This window comes from Heteronotia binoei, chromosome 6, assembly GCF_032191835.1.
Source record: "Heteronotia binoei isolate CCM8104 ecotype False Entrance Well chromosome 6, APGP_CSIRO_Hbin_v1, whole genome shotgun sequence".
In the NCBI taxonomy this organism is placed as follows: domain Eukaryota; kingdom Metazoa; phylum Chordata; class Lepidosauria; order Squamata; family Gekkonidae; genus Heteronotia; species Heteronotia binoei.
In genome coordinates, this window is record NC_083228.1 from 147,304,825 (window position 1) to 147,327,352 (window position 22,528).

Sequence of the window (22,528 nt, forward strand, 5' to 3'; positions counted from 1 at the left end):
CACCCCAGGTAGCTGAACTGCTGGACTGTCTTCAGAACTGATTCACCCACAGTGATGCAGGGAGGGTGATAATCTTCCTGGGGTGCAGGCTGGTGGAGAACTTCTGTCTTCTTCAGACTAACTTCTAGGCCGAATAGCTTGGCAGCCTCTGCAAAGCAGGACGTCATATGCTGCAGAGCTGATACCGAGTGGGAGACGAGTGCAGCATCATCAGCAAACAGTAGCTCTCGGATGAGTTTTTCCATTGTCTTGGAGTGGGCCTTTAGTCGCCTCAGGTTGAACAGGCTGCCATCAGTGCGATACATACACAATTGAAAAAAAGCATGCAACAACAAACTTTGACATATTTAATGAAGCCCAACTCATTAAGAAGACGACGACTGCAGATTTATACCCCACCCTTCTCTCTGAATGAAAGACTCAGAGCGGCTTACAATCTCCTACATCTTCTCCCCCCACAACAGACACCCTGTGAGGTGGGTGGGACTGAGAGGGCTCTCACAGCAGCTGGCCTTTCAAGAACAACCTCTGCCAGAGGTATGGCTGACCCAAGGCTATTCCAGCAGGTGCAAGTGGAGGAGTGGAGAATCAAACCTGGTTCTCCCAGATAAGAGTCTGCACACTTAACCACCGCACCAAACTGGCTCTCTAAAAAAACTCTACAGAGCACTAAAAAGACAAAGTCACATTTACCTGAAACAAAAAATAATCTCTTTAATGAGCTCTGACTTTTCGTTAGCAGAGTTTTCTGATTCATAAAGAAACACTTAATCTAGGGTTGCCAAGAACCTGGAGGGAAAAAGTGAGGTGTCCCTTTAACACCATGTGGGATAACGGGATGTATTTGAGGGCTTCAAACATGGCTAAAGCTCCTGCCATAGCCGGAGCATTTCTAACATTTCTTCCTGGCTTAGGGTAAAATTTCTGTGTATATTCACCCTTTCTAGAAGAGCTCTTTTAATGAGGTAAGCCGTTACATGGTTTCTCCTTGTGATTCTTACATGCTGTCAAAGATCGCCATGTCAACTGAATCACTTTCCACACTATTAGCATTCAAAAAGGTTTTTTCCCTGTGTGGGTTCTATGGTGCAGCTGAAGAGTGCCACTCCGACTGAATCTCTTTCCACACTGTGAGCATTCAAAAGGTTTCTCCCCTGTGTGGGTTCTCTGTGGGTTCTCTGATGCAATTGAAGATGGCCTCTCTGACTGAATCTCTTTCCACACTGTGAGCATTCAAAAGGTTTCTCCCATGTGTGGGTTCTCTGATGCAATTGAAGATGGCCTCTCTGACTGAATCTCTTTCCACACTGTGAGCATTCAAAAGGTTTCTCCCCGTGTGGGTCCTTTGATGTTGTTGAAGAGTGCCACTGTGACTGAAACTCTTTCCACACTCTGAGCATTCAAAAGGTTTCTCTCCTGTGTGGGTTCTCTGATGCAATTGAAGATGGCCACTCCGACTGAATCTCTTTCCACACAGTGAGCATTCAAAAGGTTTCTCCCCTGTGTGGGTCCTTTCATGTTGTTGAAGAGTGCCACTCCGACTGAATCTCTTCCCACACTGTGAGCATTCAAAAGGTTTCTCTCCTGTATGGGTTCTCTGATGCAACTGAAGATGGCTACTGTGACTGAATCTCTTTCCACACTGTGAGCATTCAAAAGGTTTCTCTCCTGTGTGGGTTCTCTGATGCTCTTGAAGATGGCCACTCCGACTGAATCTCTTTCCACACTCTGAGCATTCAAAAGGTTTCTCTCCTGTGTGGGTTCTCTGATGCCATCGAAGAGTGCCACTGTGACTGAAACTCTTTCCACATTCTGAGCATTCAAAAGGTTTCTCCCCTGTGTGGGTTCTCTGATGCCATCGAAAAGTGCCACCTTCACTGAATCTCTTTCCACAGTCTGAGCATGCAAAAGGTTTCTCCCCTGCGTGGGTTCTCCAGTGCTGGTGAAGAGTGCCACTCCGACTAAATCTCTTTCCACACTGTGAGCATTCAAAAGGTTTCTCCCCTGTGTGGGTTCTTTGATGCTCTTGAAGATGGCCTCTGTGACTGAATCTCTTTCCACACTCTGAGCATTCAAAAGGTTTTTCCCCTGTGTGGGTTCTTTGATGCTGTTGAAGATGGCCACTGTGACTGAATCTCTTCCCACACTGTGAGCATTCAAAAGGTTTCTCCCCTGTGTGAGTTCTTTGATGCTGTTGAAGATTGCCAATCTGACTGAATCTTCTTCCACACTCTGAACATTCAAAAGGTTTCTCCCCTGTGTGGGTTCTTTGATGCTCTTGAAGATGGCCACTGTGACTGAATCTCTTTCCACACTCTGAGCATTTAAAAGGTTTCTCTCCTGTGTGAGTTCTTTGATGCTGTTGAAGATTGCCACTCTGACTGAATCTCCTTCCACACTCTGAACATTCAAAAGGTTTCTCCCCTGTGTGGGTTCTTTGATGCTCTTGAAGATAGCCACTCCGAATGAATCTCTTTCCACACTCTGAGCATTCAAAAGGTTTCTCTCCTGTGTGGGTTCTCTGATGCAGCTTTAGAGTGCCACTGTGACTGAAACTCTTTCCACACTCTGAGCATTCAAAAGGTTTCTCCCCTGTGTGGGTACTTTGATGCAGTTGAAGATTGCTACTCTGACTGAATTTCCTTCCACACTCTGAACATTCACACACTTTTTCTCCTGTGTGGGTTTTTTGATGCTCTTGAAGATGGCCACTGTGACTGAATCTCTTTCCACACTCTGAGCATTCAAAAGGTTTCTCTCCTGCGTGACTTCTCTGATGCAACTGAAGAGTTCCACTGTGACTGAATCTCTTTCCACACTCTGAGCATTCAAAAAGTTTTTTGCCTGTGTGCATTTTTTGATGCCGTTGAAGAGTGCCACTCCTACTAAATATCTTTCCGCACTCCAAACATTCAAAAGGTTTCTCCCTCGTGTGGGTCCTGATATGCCATTTAAGAGTGCCACTGTCACTGAATCTCTTCTCACACTCTGAACATTCAGAAGGTTTCTTGCCTCTGTGTATGCTTTGGTGAATAAGAAGCTGTAATCTATTTTTGAAGTACTTCCTATACTGAATGGATGCACATGCCTTAATTATTCTCTGCTTTGGAAAATGTACATGAATCCTTTTTCCTTCTCTCTTCTCAACCATACAGCTGCCTTCCTTTCTCTTAGGTCTGCGTCGATTTCTCTTGTTTTCTTTCAACTCTTGAACTTGATCTGGCAAGTGCTGGAGAAGTTCTTCACCCTCCTCATTTATCTGGTCATCCTCTGCTGGAATAAAGAGAGAGATCCCTTTAACACCTGGGAGGGCAGGTAAGGTCCAAAGACATCTCTGTGACTGCAGACGGAAAGGACTGATGGCTCTTCAGCTTCCTCCAGTTTCCCTGATCGTAACCTCCTCCCACCTTTCTCCAGAATGTCTAGTATTTAAGGATATCTCATCCCCTCAAGAGCTTGCAATCTGAGCTTGCAATGCCAATTCCGCCCCCCAACACACTCCAGACTCATCTCAGCTGTGTCATGCAATACCTGCCTGTCAGCAGAGGGCTCTTTTGTCAGATTCTGTGCAGCAATCCCTCAGTCCACCTCTTTGTTATAATTCAAATAAGGTTTATTTAAATGATGAGCATGTTCACAGCAATTACTGGTTTTGATAAAACTGACCTTTTCCAGACAGGCCATAACCTTCCAAATCTCAGTTCCATGAAGGCCTCCCTTCCTCCTTAGCTAGCAGGTCGTATGATTGTACCAAGCCAAATGTTGCTCAGAAGTGAATTAAAAACCCCCACGGCTATTGCTTACCTATTCCCTTGACATAACCGTGAAGGATACTCACTCTCAGCCAACTCATTTGGGAAGGAAATATGTTTTTGGAATCCCCTTGAGAAACTCTCCAGCTTTTCTTCAGATGTAATACCACTGTCTTTCTCCACAAAAGTCTCTCTTATCCTTTCTTCTTTTTGCGGGGAGAGGGGAGAGGAAGGGAGAGAGAGAGATCATTCTTATATGAGGGATGAAAGAAATTCAAGAATAAAAATTCTTCTGGAAGGATGAAACCATGATCAAGATTATAGCCTAAAATCTCAACCGATATAAAGAGGACAGATCTGTAAGACAAGCACTCTAGTTCCTCTCAAGGGTCTACGTGAATTTTGTGGCCTGGTCTGACTTGCAGGTGTTCGTGATTTAGCTCTTCCTGCAGCTAACATCCTTTATCATTTTCAGGGCCAGACTCAAGACTGTGGTACTTGGTTAACTGTGAGACCCTTTGTGTATCCCATTGTGTAACTAGGAGGGAGGGGAGATTGGGATGGTGCTGACAGCCTCCGGATAATTCCATCAGGGAGGACCCTTGATTGGGTTATTTGGACCACATGACTGCAAAGGGGCAGAAAGTATAAAACTGGTAGAGACCAGAGAGAAGCCAGGCAAACTCTATGCACATGCTATTCTAGTATGCTTTGATATTTTCTTGCTTCACTGTGATGAGATTTTTTTGTAGAATACCTTACGCTACAGGTGGAATACTTACGCTGTAATAGGAAGCACTATCTAATACCAGGTATTTCATGTATAAGAGAGAACAGTGAGCTTTTCATGGTTTTCTGTTGCTGTTTAGTAAGGTCTTGTTTTCACATACTTCATCAGTCCTTATATATATTTCAAAAGGGTCTGCTTTACTTGTGTGAACCCACTGAACTGGGTGCTGTTCAGGTGCCAAGACTGGGGACCCAGGCTTGGGGTCTTGACAGGATCATTTCCAAATCACAGTTAAAGGGGATGTTTGTAATTCCATCAAAGGGAAAGGGTGTGTTGAATACGTTAGGGAAAGAGAAATCAGGAACTATCCCTGTAGAGAAACGCCATTTTAGGCCTGTATCTAACTGGAGGCAGGCTTTGGGGCCTAGTCTCTTCCTCTTCTCCCCTCCCCTCCTGTGTTGAACCAGCGATTCTGAGTGTCAAGCATTGTGCATCCATCTTTCTTTTATGTTATTCATGGTATATTACTGCTACTAACTCCAAACTAGTTTAGTGCGCATCAAAGCAGTAACCCCCACTTCCCCTTAGCGCTCACTAACAGCAAATGCAGGGATGTCCTCTTTGAAGATAAGAACTCCTAGGGAATGTTTCTCAGGCTCAGCGAGGCCTGAAACCCAGGATGTGCTAGCCGCAAGATAGATAATAGACTGAGCGTGTGAATTTCACATGTAAATGTAGAATTGTTTATAGAACAAAGCCAGTATTCCTGTATCGCAAAGTATCAGTTGCAATCATCTGTTCGTATGAGACACATAGATTATCAATAAACCAAACTTTATTTCAAAACCAAGGACTGGTTATTTGGAATCAAATGCTTGACACTGAGGAGGCCTCCTAGAGAGACGGGAAGTCTTTCAGGCTGGTCTCCCAGATGGCTGGAGGAGGGTAAACCAGTTCCCCGGCGAGAACTGCAATTTATATTGGAGATTTTGGGTGGGAAGACAAACAATTAAAGTGGACAGTCAGTTTCAGTTCAATCTTGGAGATTGGTTAGTTAAAAAGGTCTGGTCAGGCTTGCAACAGTCCAAGTGAGGCGCCTGCCCTACAGGTCATCCAGTGAGGGGAAGTAGTATAATAGGGAGAGAAGGAGCATTTCCCCCCTACTGTAATCTGTTGCTTCTGTTCACTCTTTAAAAGTGCCTGTAAATAGTTGTATGTTGTAAATAAATTTTATGTTTGTTTAAAGTGCAGTCCCTCTTTACCACATAGTTTCCCCAAACGCCTTAGACCACGCTACTGCAAGAGGGGAGTCCAGGGAAGGGGGAAGGCATGCAGCTGGCAAGGGTGCCAATCCTCCAGGGGTCTCCCAAAGAAGGACTGTGGTCTCTGTGATAACCATGTGCTGTGTTGGCAGAGGACCTTGAGGCCAGACCTCAGAACTGGCAAGGAAGATTGGGAGTCCTGCTCCTCTCAGTCAGGAACCCCTAAATTGAGCAGGTGGTGGGAGCGCACCCAAGTGACAGAAAGAAGATTAGCTCCCTCCAGGAGTTGGCAACCCAAAAGGGAGTTGACGGAACAGGGTCTGAAGGCAAAATCGGGTCGGTTCTGTCGCAATCCCGTTCCAGAGTTTTTCTGAGCGTCTCTGTTGGGGGACAGCGTGAGCTCAGCATGAAGTCCTCAAGGAAGGAGGACTCCTCTGGAGAAGGGGAGCCACGCATGGCTGGCTCTGAGTCCGTAGAAACAGGAAAGAGGCTGATGAGCTACAGGCTAACCAAGACTCACCACCACCAGCTGATCCAGAGCCACCACCCAGCGCTGATGCAGGAGCATGGCTGGCTCTGAGTCAGCAGAAGCCAGGAAAGAGGCTGATCAGCTGCAGGGTGACCAAGACTCATCACCAGCAGCTGATCCAGAGCCACTACCCAGCCCTGATACAGCAGGTGAGACTCAAGTGATTCAGAAAGGCTGAAGGACTTGGGAATCTTCAGTCTTGAGAAGAGGAGGTTGAGGGGGGGTATGATTGCTATCTTAAAGTATTTCAAGGGCTGTCATTTAGAGGAAGGCGGGGAGCAGATCCTGTTGGCAGGAGAGGAGAGGACTTGTAATAAAGGGTTTAAATTAAGGGTGGGAACGTACCTGCTGGATGTTAGGGGAAACGTTTTAATGCTAAGAGTTGTTCAACAATAGAATTGGCTACCTAGGAAGATGGTGAATTCTCCCTTGCTGGCAGTCTTTAAGCAGTGGCTAGACAAACACTTGTCAGGGATGCTTTAGGCTGATCCTGCATTGAGCAAGGGCCCTTGACTGTTTGGCCCCTTCCAGCTCCATGATTCTACAATAGTGAGGGGTCTGGAGACCAAGATCTATGAGGAAGGCTGAAGGATCTGGCTCGAGGTTCCTTCCAACTCTATTTTTTAAATTTTTTATTTACGTTGGATTTATATCCCACCCTCTCTACAAGTGAACTCAGGGCAGCTAACAACCAACCAGAAATTACAATACTAAAATCATTAAACTTAGACAGTATTGAAATAATTTAAAACAAGATTATGGTGCTACTCAGAAGAAATAAGACGGGATCAGAACTTTGTTCAGCAGACAATTTAATTCTTTCATTGTGAATTTTATCTCACAGTGGTACTTGTTGTGGTCTCCAATCCCTCACAGCCGGTGTTGCTCAGGCTCTGTTAAAGTGGCAGCCCTCTCCCATCCAGATATTATAGGCCAATCAAAATAATTCTGTTTTACAGGCCCTGCAGAATTGGGAAATATCCCTCAGAGCCCTTATGGCCTCTGGCAGGGTGTTCCACATCTCCGGCACTACCACCGAGAAGGCCCTGGCCCTTGAAGTGTTCAGTCTGGCCTCCCTTGGTCCGAGGATGGAGAGATTTTGAACTCCCGAAAGCAACGCTCTCTGGGGAACATATAGGGAAAGGCAGTCCCATAGATAAAGAGGCCACTGACCACGTAGGGCTTAAAAGGTCCATACCAGCACCTTGAAAGAGAATCGGAACACGATAGGCAGCCAGTGCAGCTCTTTCAGCAGTGGTTGAATGTGCTCCTGTCGAGGGAGCCCCATTAACAACCGCGCTGCAGCATTCTGCACTAGCTGCAATTTCTGGATCAGAGTCAAGGGTAGCCCCATGTCAAGGGCATTACAGTAGTCTATTCTTGAGATGACCGCGGATAAGTCGCTATGCTCTAGAAAAGGGGCCAATAGCTATACCCGCTGCAGATAGAAGGCGGCGGATTTGGTAGTGGCTGCTACCTAAGCCTCCATGGTCAGAGAGGATTCCAGGAGCACTCCCAAGCTCTTGACCTTCAAGGTATCAATGGCACCCCATCAAAGGCCAGCAAAGGGATCTCCCTTCCCAAGCCACTGCAACTTAAGACAGAAAACCTCCATCTTCGTCAGATTCTGCTTCAGTTGAGTCAGCCTGAGCCATGATACCATGGTTTATAATGCCAGGTCCCAATTGTCCAGGATGTAGATTCTAAGACCAGTTCACCGCTCTCACCTGCACCCTTTGAGTATCCGAGACAGAAGCTAAGATGGGAGCTGCAAGCAAGGAGGCAGAGTGCACGTCTCCTGGCTCACTGCCAGCTCCTTCCTGATTACAACCTGCAGGCGTTGCAGCAGGACTCCCAAGCAGCTGGCTGCTGACAAGGGCTTGTTAGGAAGGACTTACAAAACCTACTGCTGGCAACTTGCATGTTATGGAAGCGACAAGTTATTCTGCTAAACTCTGCAACCACAACTCCTCATCGAGCATTCTTTGTGCGACCTTGGACTGGCTTTGGACTTTGACTTTGTGACTCTCTATCTTGTGCATGACTCTTGGACCTCCAGGCTACACTCTCTGGCTTTCCCCTTCTGGAAATGACCCTTTGGTGTGTGCACTTTCAGTTTGTGGACTTCTGAAACTGAACTCTGGAATTTGCGTGAGCCCCTGAACATGTCTGGCTTGTTGTGTGAACATGTTTGGATTGTTGGCTTTTGCCTGCTACATGACAGTCTCTCATCCCCACCTTTGCCTCTGGCCAGGACACCTTCTCTGGCTCAGGTGATGGCCACAACACTGGTCTCAGCTGCCCCTCGGCAACTGTCTGGAGAGGCCTGAGAACAATGTGTTACTGTTCAATACTTTGCATCATGCATCATCCCAGGGGTAGCAATTCACACCTCTGCACTTGTGGAAGATCCTCCTTACCCAGAGAGATGACGCTCCGATAGTTCTCCCGCATGACTTCCCTGTAGAGAGTCTTCTGGCCCGGATCCAGCAGGTCCCATTCTGCTGGGGTGAAACAGACAGACACCTCCTCAAAGGAAAAGGGGCACTGGAAGAAAAAGCAGATTCCCTCATCAGAGATGATGCCAGGCAGAGACTGCCCTCTGGAAGGGAGCAATCTGGGATGGAACAGGATGTATGTCTTGGCAGAGGTCGAGGGAGTGGTATTCAGAGCCTCTCTCACCTGGACCACTGTAGAAACTGCAGGAGCAAAAACACCCCTGAGAAAGGAGGGGGGAACCCAGGCTGTCCCCTGCTCATTCCCCCTACCTGCACTGGAGGTGAAGCAGCTGTTTCTACACCTCCAAAAAGATGATGGCTCAACAGCATCTCTCCAGTGCCTGTTAGGAAGAAAAAGGAGGAAGGGTGTTTGCTGTGACTTCCTGTTCCATTTACTTGTTTGTTCCTCGCTTCACACACTCCCTTCCCAGAAGCTGGAAACCTTGCCCCGTGTACACTCCACACAACCTTTTACTAAATTATGGGAGAGGCAGAACAGATGTACCCATGAGCCTCAGGGGGTGATAAAAGCTGCCAACATATTTCAGGCTTCTGTGGGACCTGAGCTGTTCCCTGTGAACTCTGAAGTTCCAAAGGTCACATCATCCCTCCTGGATCAGACCAAATGCCCAGGAATCCCCTTCTCCTGCCAGCTGGCAGTGGGCCCTTCAGTCTGGACTGGGGGTGGGAAAGGAGGGGAGTGGATATGAGATCACATTCACATCACGTGTCACCATCACATTCAGCCCAAAACCCAGAAGTCACTTGAGCGCTTCTGAAGAATCTAGGGTAATATCTGTTCCAAACTTCACCCTAAGGCCCTCCTCCAAATTTCCTGGGGTTTGAGGCGACAGCCGGTCATCCCTCCTGCAGAACCCGATTTCCTACAGTGGCCTCCCACATGCCCGTATAAGAACAGGCACAGAAGCTCAATTTTCCCATGATTCTTGGCCCCCCACAAACTGGTTTTCAGTGTTCAGTGCTGCCCAGAAGACAGAGGCTCCCTGTATTCATCCGGGTGAATAGCTCTGCCCACATTTGTCTAACTTTAGTTTTCTTTTCTGACCTCCCCGAGTTCCTCTTATGGAAGGAAGGTGAGACATGAATATTCTAATTAATGGGAGGAACTGCCCTCTATGAATTATCTAATCCTCTTTGAGAAGAGTAACAGTGAGTGGAGATTCAGTGCTGTGTGTTATGTGAAGAAGTACTGAATTCTTTTCCTGACCTGAACTCTCCACCCACCACATTCAGGGAATGCCCCAAGTGTAAACAGGCAGAATGAGACCTTACCACAAGAGAGGGCATCTTGGGCACCCTCCTGGGACTGCGCCCTCTGCCCTTCCTCCAAAGAACCTTGTTCTGCCTCAGGGAATGGAGCTTCTCTCTCCAAGGATGGTCCGCACATCTGAAAGAGCAGCGAGTGAGAAGGGGAAGAGATGGAACGGAGAAGAGACCAAGCAAGAGATCCTGCCCCACTCCCAGACTCTGCACTCTTCCATCAGCAGACTCAGTTGTCTGGAAGGAAAACAAATTTTCTAGCAGAGGAGGCTGCTGAAGGAGGCTGTTAAATCTCCGATTTGAATGATTAATACTTGGGCAAATATCTCTCAGGGAAACTTTAGAATATCACTGCTTGAATTGGACACAGCTAGAGGAAACCCCCTCACCTGCTCTGCCTTCCTCTTCTCCTCGGCGTGACTCAGGAGGAAGCCTTCGGCCAAGGCCACCGCCTGGGAACTGGTCTCCGGCCCACATTCCCTGACCCAGTGCTGCATTTCCTGGGGCAGGAGGGCTAGGAACCTCTCCAGGATCACCAGGTCCACCATCTGCTTCTTGGAGTTCCTCTCTGGCTTCAGCCAATGGCTGCAGAGTCGATGGAGCCGGCTGCAAACCTCTCGGGGCCCATCAGCCGCACGGTACTGGAACTGCCAGAAGTGTTGGCCATGCACCTCTGAGATCTCCGTGACCTGAGAAGGTGTCTCTGGCATGGGGCTTTCCCAGGCTTCACCACCACTCCCAGCTTGGGTGGGAGGGGGGGCTTTGCTTGCTGTCTTGCCAGCTGCAGCTCCTTCTGGGTCCTGCTCTTCCATCTCCCTCCCCTTCTCTTGGGTCACCCCCACTAAATAGAGATGCCTTGAGTCACTTGACTGTAAAGAGATAAAGAGACAGTCACATGTCACAAGGAAAGCGAATAAGAATTGCCCTGGTGGATCAGAACTAAAGTGCTTCTTGTGGTTTATAGACCCGGTTTAATAGAATTTTGTTATATGCCATACTAAGCTATTTTAGATAAGCTTCCTTAGTTCTTTGGAAATCTTAACTGTCTCTGTTGGGCTCTTTAAGGATGTTTCAAGCTTAGCCTCTCGTTCCATAAGTTCAGTCTGTCCAGGGGGCTGATTCTTAAGTTAAGCTGAGGCCCCAAAAGCACCAGAGGGACTGGTGAGCCTCCTAATCGTTGTCTACATCTCTTCAATAGATCTGAAGGGTTAGGCAGAAGCACCTCTTTCAAAAGCTAAGGGGGTCCCCCTTTGAACTGTGGGGTTCACCTGGTTAGATCTCCAGCAAACATGCCTTTTGGGGAGGCTGAAAACCAGCTCCTCATGGCTCTCATCACAACTAGACGGAAACTCTCAAGGCAGTTTGCAGGACTGGGTATCATGATAACGTAACCACAAGGGCTCAGTTAATTACTCTCAACATTCCACAGTTAAGAAGACACATTTACATATCCATCTCCAATTCTGACCAGGTAAACTGAGCTTGCTATCCCTGTTTGGTCCTTGCATCTCTTAAGCATCTTCGTTAGGTTGTATGCTAGTTTGCTGGTCAGTGGGAAAGGGCAGTAACTAGCTTCCAGCGACCACTCTGGTTTGGGGTCAACCCAGGCAGGGCCCAGAATAGCCCCCTCTTCACCTTCCCAGCCCCCCCCCCGCCCACACACCAGGGGGGGGGGACCTGACAAGTGACCCCTCAAGCCTGAAGTGTCAGAAGGACCCAGGCCCGTAAACGTTTCCGTGGGGGAGGTGGGGATCGAACCCGGCTCTCCCAGATCAGAGTCCCTGCATTCACCGCACGACACCCCACTGGCTCTCAGCTGGTCCCGGGCAGTTCAGGTGTGCGGGGAAAGGGGGCAGGGGGGGGTGCAGCAGAAGACGTGCGGGAGGAAGGGGATGGAGTCTGCGGAATGGCCGGGGGGCCCTCGACGCTCTTGGCCGCAGCAGCATCCAGGGGGCTCCAGGCGCGCCTCCCCCCCCCCCCCGTCTCCCTTGGGTGCTGCAAGGCCCCTTCCCTACCTGGCCGCCTCGCCTTCCCCTCCTCCGGCCCTCGTGGCGCTCGGAGCTGCTGCTGCTTTTGCAACCGGGGGGAGGGTCGCAGGAGGCCCGGCTGCTGCTCTCTCCTTCGGCCCCTCCTGCCCCACCGGCGCAGCCCCCCACCCCCGGCAGCAGAGCTTGCACGTCTTCCGTTCCGGCGCTCCCTTTGCAAAAGCCGGGCCCGGGCATGCACGCCTTCCTCCCCTTCAGTTCCGGAGCAGAAGTGCTTTGGAAGGGGCTCCAGCGCCCCCTGGCTCCGGCCTCTGCTCTGCCGGGATTGCAGCGCTCCCGGACGCAGAACGAAAAAACATATCCTGCCCCTTTTGCGGGGAGAGCTCAGCCTTGCAGCCTTCCTGCTTGTTGCAGACGCCTGGGAGGGGCCTCCTTGCACCGGGGGCAGAAGGAAGGAGGTTTCTTCTCTTGCAAACGAGGGGGGAGGATCAGTCTTTGAAATTGTGGAGGGGGGGAATGAGCCCTCTGGGATGCCCATGCAAGCATCACATCCCTGCCCAGAAGAATCCTAGGCAGGCACCCCGGCAGCTGTTTTTCCTTTGCATTCTGGGAACTGCCTTCCACATCCTGGGAACTTCCTTGTCCACTCAGACTGGCAGGCCTTTGCGGGACCTCAGGAATCCTTCACATCACTTCTTCCCCTGGTCTTTGAACAGGAGGTTGGACAGGAGACCTTCTGCACGCCTAGTGGATGCTCTTCCCTTGAACCACAGCCCCCGCTCCCTGAATCCCAGCTTTCCTTACAGCCTACAGACGGTGCTAGTCCTCAGTGGTCTCAGGCAGCTGCCCAGCCCGGAGGCCCATCACAGCCAGTGTTGTCTGCTCAGACTGGCAGCAGCTCTCCAGGGTCTCAGGCTGAGGTCTTTCGCATCACCCACTGCGTCGTCTGTTTAACTGGAGATCCCAGGGATTGAACCAGGCATGCTCTGCTACCACTGAGGCATGAGCCTCTGGGCCGTGGAAGGAGTGCTCTGCCTCATGCTGAAGGACCATTCATCTCTCAAGTGCCCATCGTTTATTTATTTATTTATTTATTTATTTATTCCGGGATTTATATCCCGCCCTTCCCACGAATGGCTCAGGGCGGCTGACAACAGTAAAAACAATAAAACAGTAAAATCGGAATAAATTAGTTACATTTAAATCAAACATTTTAAAACCTAAAAACCTTAAAATTAATATTAGCTATACAGCAATCACAGATATCTAGAGAGCTACACTTGTCCAGTCAGGGATAGGCTAGCCGGAAGAGGGTCGTCTTACAGGCCCTGCGGAACTGAGCAAGATCCCGCAGGGCCCTCACCTCTTCCGGTAGCTGGTTCCACCACACAGGGGCCATTGTAGAAAAGGCCCTGTCTCGAGTTGTCTGGAGACGCACTTCCTTGGGCCCAGGGATATTAAGGAGATTTTGGGTCCCAGACCTCAGTACTCTCTGGGGAACGTGTGGGGAGAGACGGTCCCTTAGGTAGGCAGGTCCCAGGCCATATAGGGCTTTAAAGGTAATGACCAGCACCTTGTACCGGACCTGGTATGTTATTGGAAGCCAGTGCAGAGCCCGAAGACCCGGCCGATGTGCCCCCATCTTGGGAGGCCCAATAACAGCCGGGCCGCGGCATTCTGCACCAGCTGCAACTTCCGGGTCCGGCACAGGGGCAGCCCCATGTAGAGGGCATTGCAGTAATCCAACCTCGAGGTGACCGTAGCATGGATCACTGTTGCTAGGTCGTCGGGGTCCAGGAAGGGAGCCAACTGCCTTGCCCGCCTAAGATGAAAAAACGCGGACTTGGCAGTGGCCGCTATCTGAGCCTCCATCTTTAGGGACGGCTCCAATAGCACCCCCAGGCTTCTGACCCTGTCCGCCGGCTTCAGCGGTACACCGCCAAAAGTTGGCAGGGGGATTTCCCCCTCCGGCCCCCGACGGCCCAAACAAAGGACCTCTGTCTTCGCAGGATTCAGTCTCAGTCCACTCAGCCTGAGCCACTCAGCCACGGCCTGTAATGCCTGATCTAGGTTCTCTGGGACGCAGACCGGTCGGCCGTCCATAAGTAGATAGAGCTGGGTGTCATCAGCATACTGGTGGCACCCCAGCCCATACCTCCGGGCAATCTGGGCAAGAGGTCGCATATAGATGTTAAATAACATCGGGGAGAGAACCGCTCCCTGGGGCACCCCACAGTTAAGTGAGCGCCTCTGGGATAGCTCCCCCCCAATCGCGACCCTTTGTCCCCGACCTTCAAGGAAAGAGGAAAGCCACTGCCAGTTCTGACTGGCAGCTGCTCTCTTGCATGTACCTGACCTTTTAAACTGGCGACTGGACTGGGGCTCTTCTGCAGGCAAATCAGATTCTCTGTTGCTGAGCCCCTCCTCCCGGTTGGGATTTTCTCCCCACCCCCAAAGTGATTCCTGTGTATAAGATTGACAAGGCCACCTCATTACTTGACCGAATGGGCCAGAGGGCAGCAGGACTTCCTTCGCAGGGAAGTCTTTGTGTCTGGGGCTTCCTGGTCTCCCCATCGCCCTTAGGAGCACCGGAAGTGGACTGGAAAAATCACAGCTGATGTAGTGAACTAGATTGGCAAGGGCAGATTTTTATTTTAAAACATCCTCTCCATAAGTGGGTGTTGAACATGCAGACCGGCCTACTTCACAGGGTTGTTCTGGTTGTTTTTCCCCCCAAGCCTCCCAGTAGGGCACTGATGCTTACAAGCACAGGCTGCACTGGAGGGGGGGGCTCTCTTTACCCTTACAGTGGAGCAACAGTCCCTTCCATAAGCAGGTAATTGGCCTCAGTAATTCACGCACGGTCAAATCTTTAAGAAAGCTAGGAAGGCCCACGTTCAGTGGCAGCTTTCCTTCTTAATTCTGGTTTGGGGGCCGCAAAGAGGGCTGCCTGGTCCTAATTTTGCAAACAAACAGAAAATAAGGCTGTACAATCACAAATAAAACACTTTGTGATGTTATAAAGTCACAACACTGTGCCAAACACTTCAGAGCTATAATATATTATTTCACTTCAAATCAAAATTGAATCAGTGTGCGTAAAATATGCAGAAATGGGATGATCCTTAAGTGTTTCTACCAGTTCACAGATATACTTAGTCTCAGGGGCAGCTTTCCGCCTTAATTTGGGTTTGGGGGCAGAAAAGAGGGCTGCCTGGTCCTAATTTTGTAAACAAGAATGAATGAAGGCTGAAAAAGCACAAACAAAACACTGTGCAGTGTTATAAATTCACAACACGGCGCTGAACACTTCAGTGCTGGAATATATTATTTCACTTCAAATCAAAATCAAATCAGTATGTGCTGAATACACATAAATGGGATGGTTTCAGCCACGGCCACCCTATCCAGTGCATACCAATTTTCACCTGAAATTCTTACAGTTCTACCATGATGCTCAACATCCAACTGGAGTAATCCTTGTGTGTTTCTGCCAGTTCGCACATAGAGTGGAATTCAACAATCCAATATCATCATCATTGTCAAAACTGAAAATGTGACAACATGGACCTGAGGTTGACACTTTTGCATGTTTCAAGAGAATCTCTCTTCTTCTGGTCACCTTAGTTGATGCAAAACTTAGGTTATGCCAGACAGACCCGATTGGCAAACGGTCCTTCCCTGGCAGCGAGGCCTCAGTGGGTGGGGCACAGGTGTGAGGGGAACGGCAGGGGCTTCCCTCAGATGGGCACCCCCCCTCCAGGAGCCTTCCAGCCCCACACACCCCTCCTCCCCCCTTCAGCAGGAAAGGACCACAAGCAGCTGCAAGCAACCACCAAACCAGGGAGAGCCCCAAATAGCCCCCTCCTCCCCTTCCCAAGCACCCCCCACACCCCAGGAAGGGCACTGACAGGTGACCGATCAAACTCTTGAGGCAAATTCAAGCTTCTCTTTAAACAAGGAGGGAAGAAACCAACAGAGAGAGGAGGAAAAATAACTGCTTCAGAGGAGCATTTTTAGCAGACTGAGCAGGGAGACATTATTTCCATGGCAACCCTGGACAGGCCTCCTCCCCGGGCACTGCTTCGCTACCTGCAGCCCAGGCTCCCAGGATGCAACGGGCTTCCCTGGCTTGGGGGACAACATGCCTTGAACCAGCCTGCATGCAAGCCAAACAGGTAGGGTTGCCAACTCTGGGTTAGGGGATTTCTGGAATGAACCTTTAGGGTTTTTGCGGGGAGGAAGTGTTCAATACTGGGTTCAGTGGGGAAGAACGAGGGCTCCCAGAGCAGTGACCAGCAGCTTTTACTCAGTCATTCAGCATAACTATATCCTAGTAAAACTGGCATGGAAGCCCCAGGCCGTGGCCTGATTACATACAGTGAGACCCCACCCTGCTCCCCACCCACAGGAAGCCCCCTCTAGGTGGCCCCAGGCAGCCTGGCCAACCCTGGTTCTCACAGATGGAGAAGCTCACGAAGTCCCTAATGCTTCAGGCAAGGACAGAAGACCACCTCAGAAGTTCTGGGATGGATGGAGGCTCCCCCCCTGAAACTTCATCCCCCGCTCACGGTTACTGGCTTTCCTCCCTGGTTTTGGTGTTATGTGTGTTTATGTTTTTACTAGTGAATTTTTACAAAATTATCTTATGTGTTTACATCAGGGGTGGCCAATGGTCTCTCTCCAGCTGTTTTTTTGCCTACAACTCCCATCAGTCCCAGCCAGTATGGTCAATGGATGGAGCTGATGGGAGTTGTAGACAAAAAAACATCTGGAGAGCTACCGTTGGCCATCCCTGGTATACATCACCTCGAATGTAGTTTTAATGCTGAACTGCTTTAGCGGTTTGATGTTTGCCACCTTGGAGATATTACTGGGGTGGAAAGATGGCCAAGAAGGGTTGCCACTGCTAAGAATTCTGAAGCCTTGCTCTTGTTGCAAATTGTATAATGGTACTGTAAAGCTTGTAGAAGCTTTAAGTGAAACAGGGCATCAAGTACAACCTTCTCACGTTCCATATATGCCTTGCTGCACTGAACTACTTTGACATCTACTGAGAAGAAGAATTGGAGCTCAGGGCTCTGTTTAACAACCAACCTTTGCCATAGCCCGGACTTTTCATTTAAAAATTTGGCATTAATTTCTTGGTTTTGAGACTTTGAGATACGGGGGGCATGCTCAGTGTTCTATTTCTATTTTTGTGATTCATTTCACCTTATCTTGTTCAATATTTATAAAGCACTTATAAGTTTTTGTATCATTATTGAGGCTGGTTTTTCACAGAGGTATATATGCCCTTTTCCTGCACCACCTGGAGGTTGGCAACACTGACTATATGGGAGGGGAGTCTTGTGTAAGCTGTCCCTTCTGTACCTCATTGTCTGCTCCCTTTTCTCACCTCTCCAGGTTCACCTGAGTAGGGCAGATAGGTGCCACCTGCCAATGGGCAAAATCAACAACTCACCACACACGTGCCCTCTCTGTTGTGGCCCCGCCTTCTGCAATGGCCTGCCTGGGGAAGGCTCCACTCACCTGGCTCTCTGCAAATTATGCACATCTGGATCATTTCCCACCTTCCTTGTTCATCATGTGGGATGAAGAGGGTTGCCCAGCCTGAGGCAGCTTTTCCTCATAGGTCCCCCCCCAATCTTTCCCATCTAGGCACCCCCCCCCCCCAATCTGGCTTCTGAAGGCCCCATCCTCCAGCTCTCCTGCAAGCAAAGCCAGATCCCACAAGGAGGACATTGGAGGACTTCCTGTATTCTCCCTAGAAAATGCACACTGTTTTGTCTGCTTCTTAACCTTTTACCAGCTACTGGGCACAGAAGCAAATAAAAGAACTATTTCCATGACTATTTGTTTTCAAATGAAGGAAGAGATTCAAGGTGCTTTTTAAGCGCCAACCTGGCCCAGACAATCTGCTCTCCGGTTCCAGAGGTATAAAACTTTGCTGTGGTTGTTTAGACACCTTGTCAGCAAAAAGAAAGCCAGGCAGGAAATTAAAGGGAGTGAAAAATTAGCCCAGAGAAGACAGGGACCATTCAAGCAATGCTTAAAAAAAAAAAATTAAATCTAATCCAATACAAAGGGAGCATAGGGAAAATAAGTAATAAAAATACAAATCTAAATACAAAGATCCAATTTATACAATTCGATGCATAAACAATTTATCAAAACAGTACATAATATGCTAGGTATTAAGAACTGAGAAAGAGCCTATAATTCATTCTATTCGGCAAAAAGAAATTTTCCCAAAGAACTCCAAATCCGGAACCCAAAGTAAATTCTAATCTGTAGCCAAATCAGGATCATTATTGAAGAATGCTTCAGGAGGTCTGCTTCTCTGCCAGGGCTTTTGAATGACAGGCCTCTTGGAAAGGTCTAACACATGTGAGTCCAAATAATCAACAAGAAGGAGCATTCCATGAACAACACAAAGGGATTCGGGTGGAAGAACCAATCAGAAATCTAAAATCACAGCTGAAGCAAAGGCTTGGTCTTAAGATGACACATTAAATCAGGGGTCCTCAAACTACGGCCCGCGGGCCAGATGCGGCCCGCTGAGGACGTTTATGCGGCCCACCGGGTTATGGCAAAATCAGACCAGAAGTGACGTTCGACCTAAACTCGCGTTAGCAACACACACTTCTGGCACTGGGCTGAGACGGCGGAGACAGAGTGTGAGGTGATACCGAGGTGAGGTGAGTTCCCAGGCCGGGGTGTGTGGTGTGGGGAAGGGAGAGAGATGTAGAAGACGGAGAACTGACGGCCCGTGGCCTTGTACAGTAATGGCAGTCTGGCCCTCCAACAGTCTGAGGGACAGTGAACTGGCCCCCTATTTAAAAAGTTTGAGGACCCCTGCATTAAATAATATATGATACAAGAGTTGCTTCGTAGGATCCTAGGCTCACTACCCTAAACACAGTAGCACAGACCACAGTCCCTAATGTTTTTTCCAAGTTAACTTTGTGAGTCATTTTAGACAGTTGGAGTCTCCTGCCCGAGTAGAAAAGCTCTCTTGATCCACTCAGTTTTCAATAGTTTCTTGACCTCCTCCGGCAGGCCATTCCGCAACAGGTATATGTGCAGTTGCTGATTTTGCCCATTTGCAGACTGGCACCTGCGGAAGACCTCACCCAGAGGAGCGGAGCTGTTGTGGGGGCACAGAGAGGTAGAGGCAGTCTGGCAATTATAAGTGTCCAAGGCCAGGAAGGGCTTTCTGGGTAATAGCCAATACTTTATACTGAGCCCAATAACAGTGGAGAGGCTGTAGATAGGGAATCCTAGATATGCCCCATATAAGCTCCCATAATAGCTGAGCTTTGAGATTTTACCCCAGCTGGAGTTTCTGAATTCACAAAGTCTGATTTACTAGCAAGAAATAATAATCTCTTTAATGAGCTCTGACTTTTCCTTAGCAGTCCTCTGATTCATAAAGAAACGCTTAATCTAGGGTTGCCAACTGCCTGGAGCTAAAAACTGGTGTCCCTTTACCAGCATGTGGGAGAGTGGGATGTGTTTGAGGTCTCCAAACATGGCTAAATCTCCTGCCATAGTTTGACCATTTTTAACATTTCGTCCTGTTTAGCGTAAAATTTCTGTGTACATTCAAGCTTTCTAGAAAAGCTCTTTTGATAGGCTAAGCCGTTACACAGTTTCTCCTTGTGTGGATTCTTAAGATGCTGTTGAAGATATCCATGCCAAGTGAATATCTTTGCATTCAAAGAAGTTTTCCCCATGTGGGTTCTCTGGTGCAGCTGAAGAGAGCCACTCCAACTGAATCTCTTTCCACAATCTGAGCATGTAAAAGATTTCCCCAGTGTGGATTCTTTAATGCAGTTCAAGATGGCCAATCCAACTTAATGACTTTCCACACTCTCAGCATTCAAAAGGTTTCTCCCGTGTGGGTCCTCTGATGCCGTTGAAAATGGCCATTCCGACTGAATCTCTTTCCACACTCTGAGCATTTAAAAGATTTTTCCCCTGTGTGGGTTCTCTGATGCCGTTGAAGACTACCACTGAAACTGAATCTCTTTCCACACTCTGAGCATTTAAAAGATTTTTCCCCTGTGTGGGTTCTCTGATGCCGTTGAAGACTACCACTGAAACTGAATCCCTTCCCACACTCTGAGCATTCAAAAGGTTTCTCCCCTGTGTGGGTTCTCTGATGTAGTTTTAGAGTGCCACTGAAACTGAATCTCTTTCCACACTCTGAACATTTAAAAGATTTCTCCCCTGTGTGGGTTTTCTGATGCCGTTGAAGACTGCCACTGTGACTGAATCTCTTCCTACACTCGGAGCATTCAAAAGGTTTCTCCCCTGTGTGGGTTCTCTGATGCTTTTGAAGATCACCACTGTGACTGAATCTCTTTCCACACTCTGAACATTCAAAAGGTTTCTTCCCTGTGTGGGTTCTCTGGTGCAGTTGAAGATGGCTACTCTGACTGAATCTCTTTCCACACTCTGAGCATTCAAAAGGTTTCTCTCCTGTGTGAGTTCTCTGATGCCGTTGAAGATGGTCACTCCGACTGAATCTCTTTCCACACTCTGAGCATTCAAAAGGTTTCTCCCCTGTGTGCGTTCTCTGATGCTGTTTTAGAGTGCCTCTGTCACTAATTTTTTTCCCACATTCTGAACATTCAAAAGGTTTCTCCCCTGTGTGGGTTCTCCGATGCAGTTGAAGATGGCTACTATTACTAAATCTCTTTCCACACTCTGAGCATTTGAAAGGTTTCTCTCCTGTGTGGGTTCTCTGATGCAGTTTTAGAGTATTACTGTGACCGAATCTCTTCCCACACTCTGAACATTCAAAAGGTTTCTCCCCTGTGTGGGTTCTCTGATGCAGTTTTAGAGTTCCACTCTGACTGAATCTCTTTCCACACTCTGAGCATTCAAAAGGTTTCTCCCGTGTGTGGGTTCTCTGATGCAGTTGAAGACGGCTACTCTGACTGAATCTCTTTCCACATTCTGAGCATTCAAAAGGTTTCTCCCCTGTGTGAGCTCTCTGATGCTGTTGAAGAATGCCACTCCGACTGAATCTCTTTCCACACTCTGAGCATTCAAAAGGTTTCTCCCCTGTGTGAGTTCTCTGATGCTGCTGAAGGTGGCCACTCCAACTGAATCTCTTTCCACACTCTGAGCATTCAAAAGGTTTCTCCCCTGTGTGCGTTCTCTGATGTTGTTTTAGAGTGCCTCTCTCACTAAATTTTTTTCCACATTCTGAACATTCAAAAGGTTTCTCCCTTGTGTGGGTTCTCTGATGCAGTTGAAGATTGCTACTCTGACTGAATCTCTTCCCACACTCTGAGCATTCAAAAGGTTTTTCCCCTGTGTGAGTTCTCTGATGCCGTTGAAGATGGCCACTCCGACTGAATCTCTTTCCACACTCTGAGCATTCAAAAGGTTTCTCCCCTGTGTGGGTTCTCCGATGCAGTTGAAGATGGCTACTATTACTAAATCTCTTTCCACACTCTGAGCATTTGAAAGGTTTCTCTCCTGTGTGGGTTCTCTGATGCAGTTTTAGAGTATTACTGTGACCGAATCTCTTCCCACACTCTGAACATTCAAAAGGTTTCTCCCCTGTGTGAGTTCTCTGATGCCGTTGAAGATTGCCACTCTGACTGAATCTCTTTCCACACTCTGAGCATTCAAAAGGCTTCTCGCATGTGTGAGTTCTCTGATGCCGTTGAAGATGGCCACTGTGACTGAATCTCTTCCCACAGTCCAAACATTCAAAAGGTTTCTCTCTTGTTTGGGTTCTCTGATGCAGTTTTAGAGTGCTACTGTGATTGAATCTTTTTCCATGGTTTGAACATTCAAAATGTTTCTTGCCTCTGTGTACTCTTTGGTGCACTAGGAGCTGTGATCTATTTCTGAAGTACTTGCTACACTGAGTGGATGTACATGTCTTAATTATTCTCTTCTTTGGAAAATGTACATTAAACCTTTTTCCTTCTCTCTTCTCATCCATGCTGCTGCCTTCTTTTCTCTTAGGTCTGCCTCGATTTCTACTGTTTTCTTTCAAGTCTTGAACTCGATCTGGCAGCTGCTGCTCAAATTCCTCACCCTCCTCGTTACTCTGATCATCCCCTGCTGGAATAAAGAGAGAGATCCCTTTAACAAATGGGAGGGAAGGTAATGTCCAAAAACATCTCTGTAACTGCAGCCTCCTCCAGCTTCCCTGATCTTAACCACCTCCTCCCTTTCCCCAGAATGTCTAGCATTTAAGGATACCTCATCCCCCCAAGAGCCCGACTGAGCTTGCAATGCCAATTCCCTCCCGCACACACACACTCCAGCCTCATCTAGCCAGAATCCACGCAGGGTTCCTGAATGCCATGAATTTCCAACAACACAGAAAGATTTATTGAAGATGGTGCTTGGCAACTGAAAAGAATAACAAGTGATTTAAAAATATCAAAGCAGACAGTATAAGCCAGCACTCTTGCTTCTATTGCTCTCAGGCAGACTTCCAGGTTAATTCAGATCCGA

General features: G+C 48.3%; 2 protein-coding genes across 2 annotated transcripts; both read right to left on the reverse strand.

Moving 5' to 3' along the window:
• Positions 1-1,113: 1,113 nt before the first annotated feature.
• Positions 1,114-12,274, reverse strand: LOC132574426 (zinc finger protein 883-like; the record flags this gene model as incomplete). The annotated part of the gene is given in 4 exon segments (XM_060242781.1): positions 1,114-1,170; positions 1,173-1,336; positions 1,339-3,070; positions 12,068-12,274. Coding segments are annotated over 4 exon segments (2,160 nt in total), but the record flags the coding sequence as incomplete, so codon positions are not given.
• A 7,636-nt stretch (positions 12,275-19,910) lies between these two features.
• On the reverse strand, positions 19,911-21,776 carry LOC132574504 (zinc finger protein 658B-like; the record flags this gene model as incomplete). The annotated part of the gene is made up of 1 exon (XM_060242863.1): positions 19,911-21,776. A coding segment is annotated over one exon (1,854 nt), but the record flags the coding sequence as incomplete, so codon positions are not given.
• Positions 21,777-22,528: the final 752 nt, after the last annotated feature.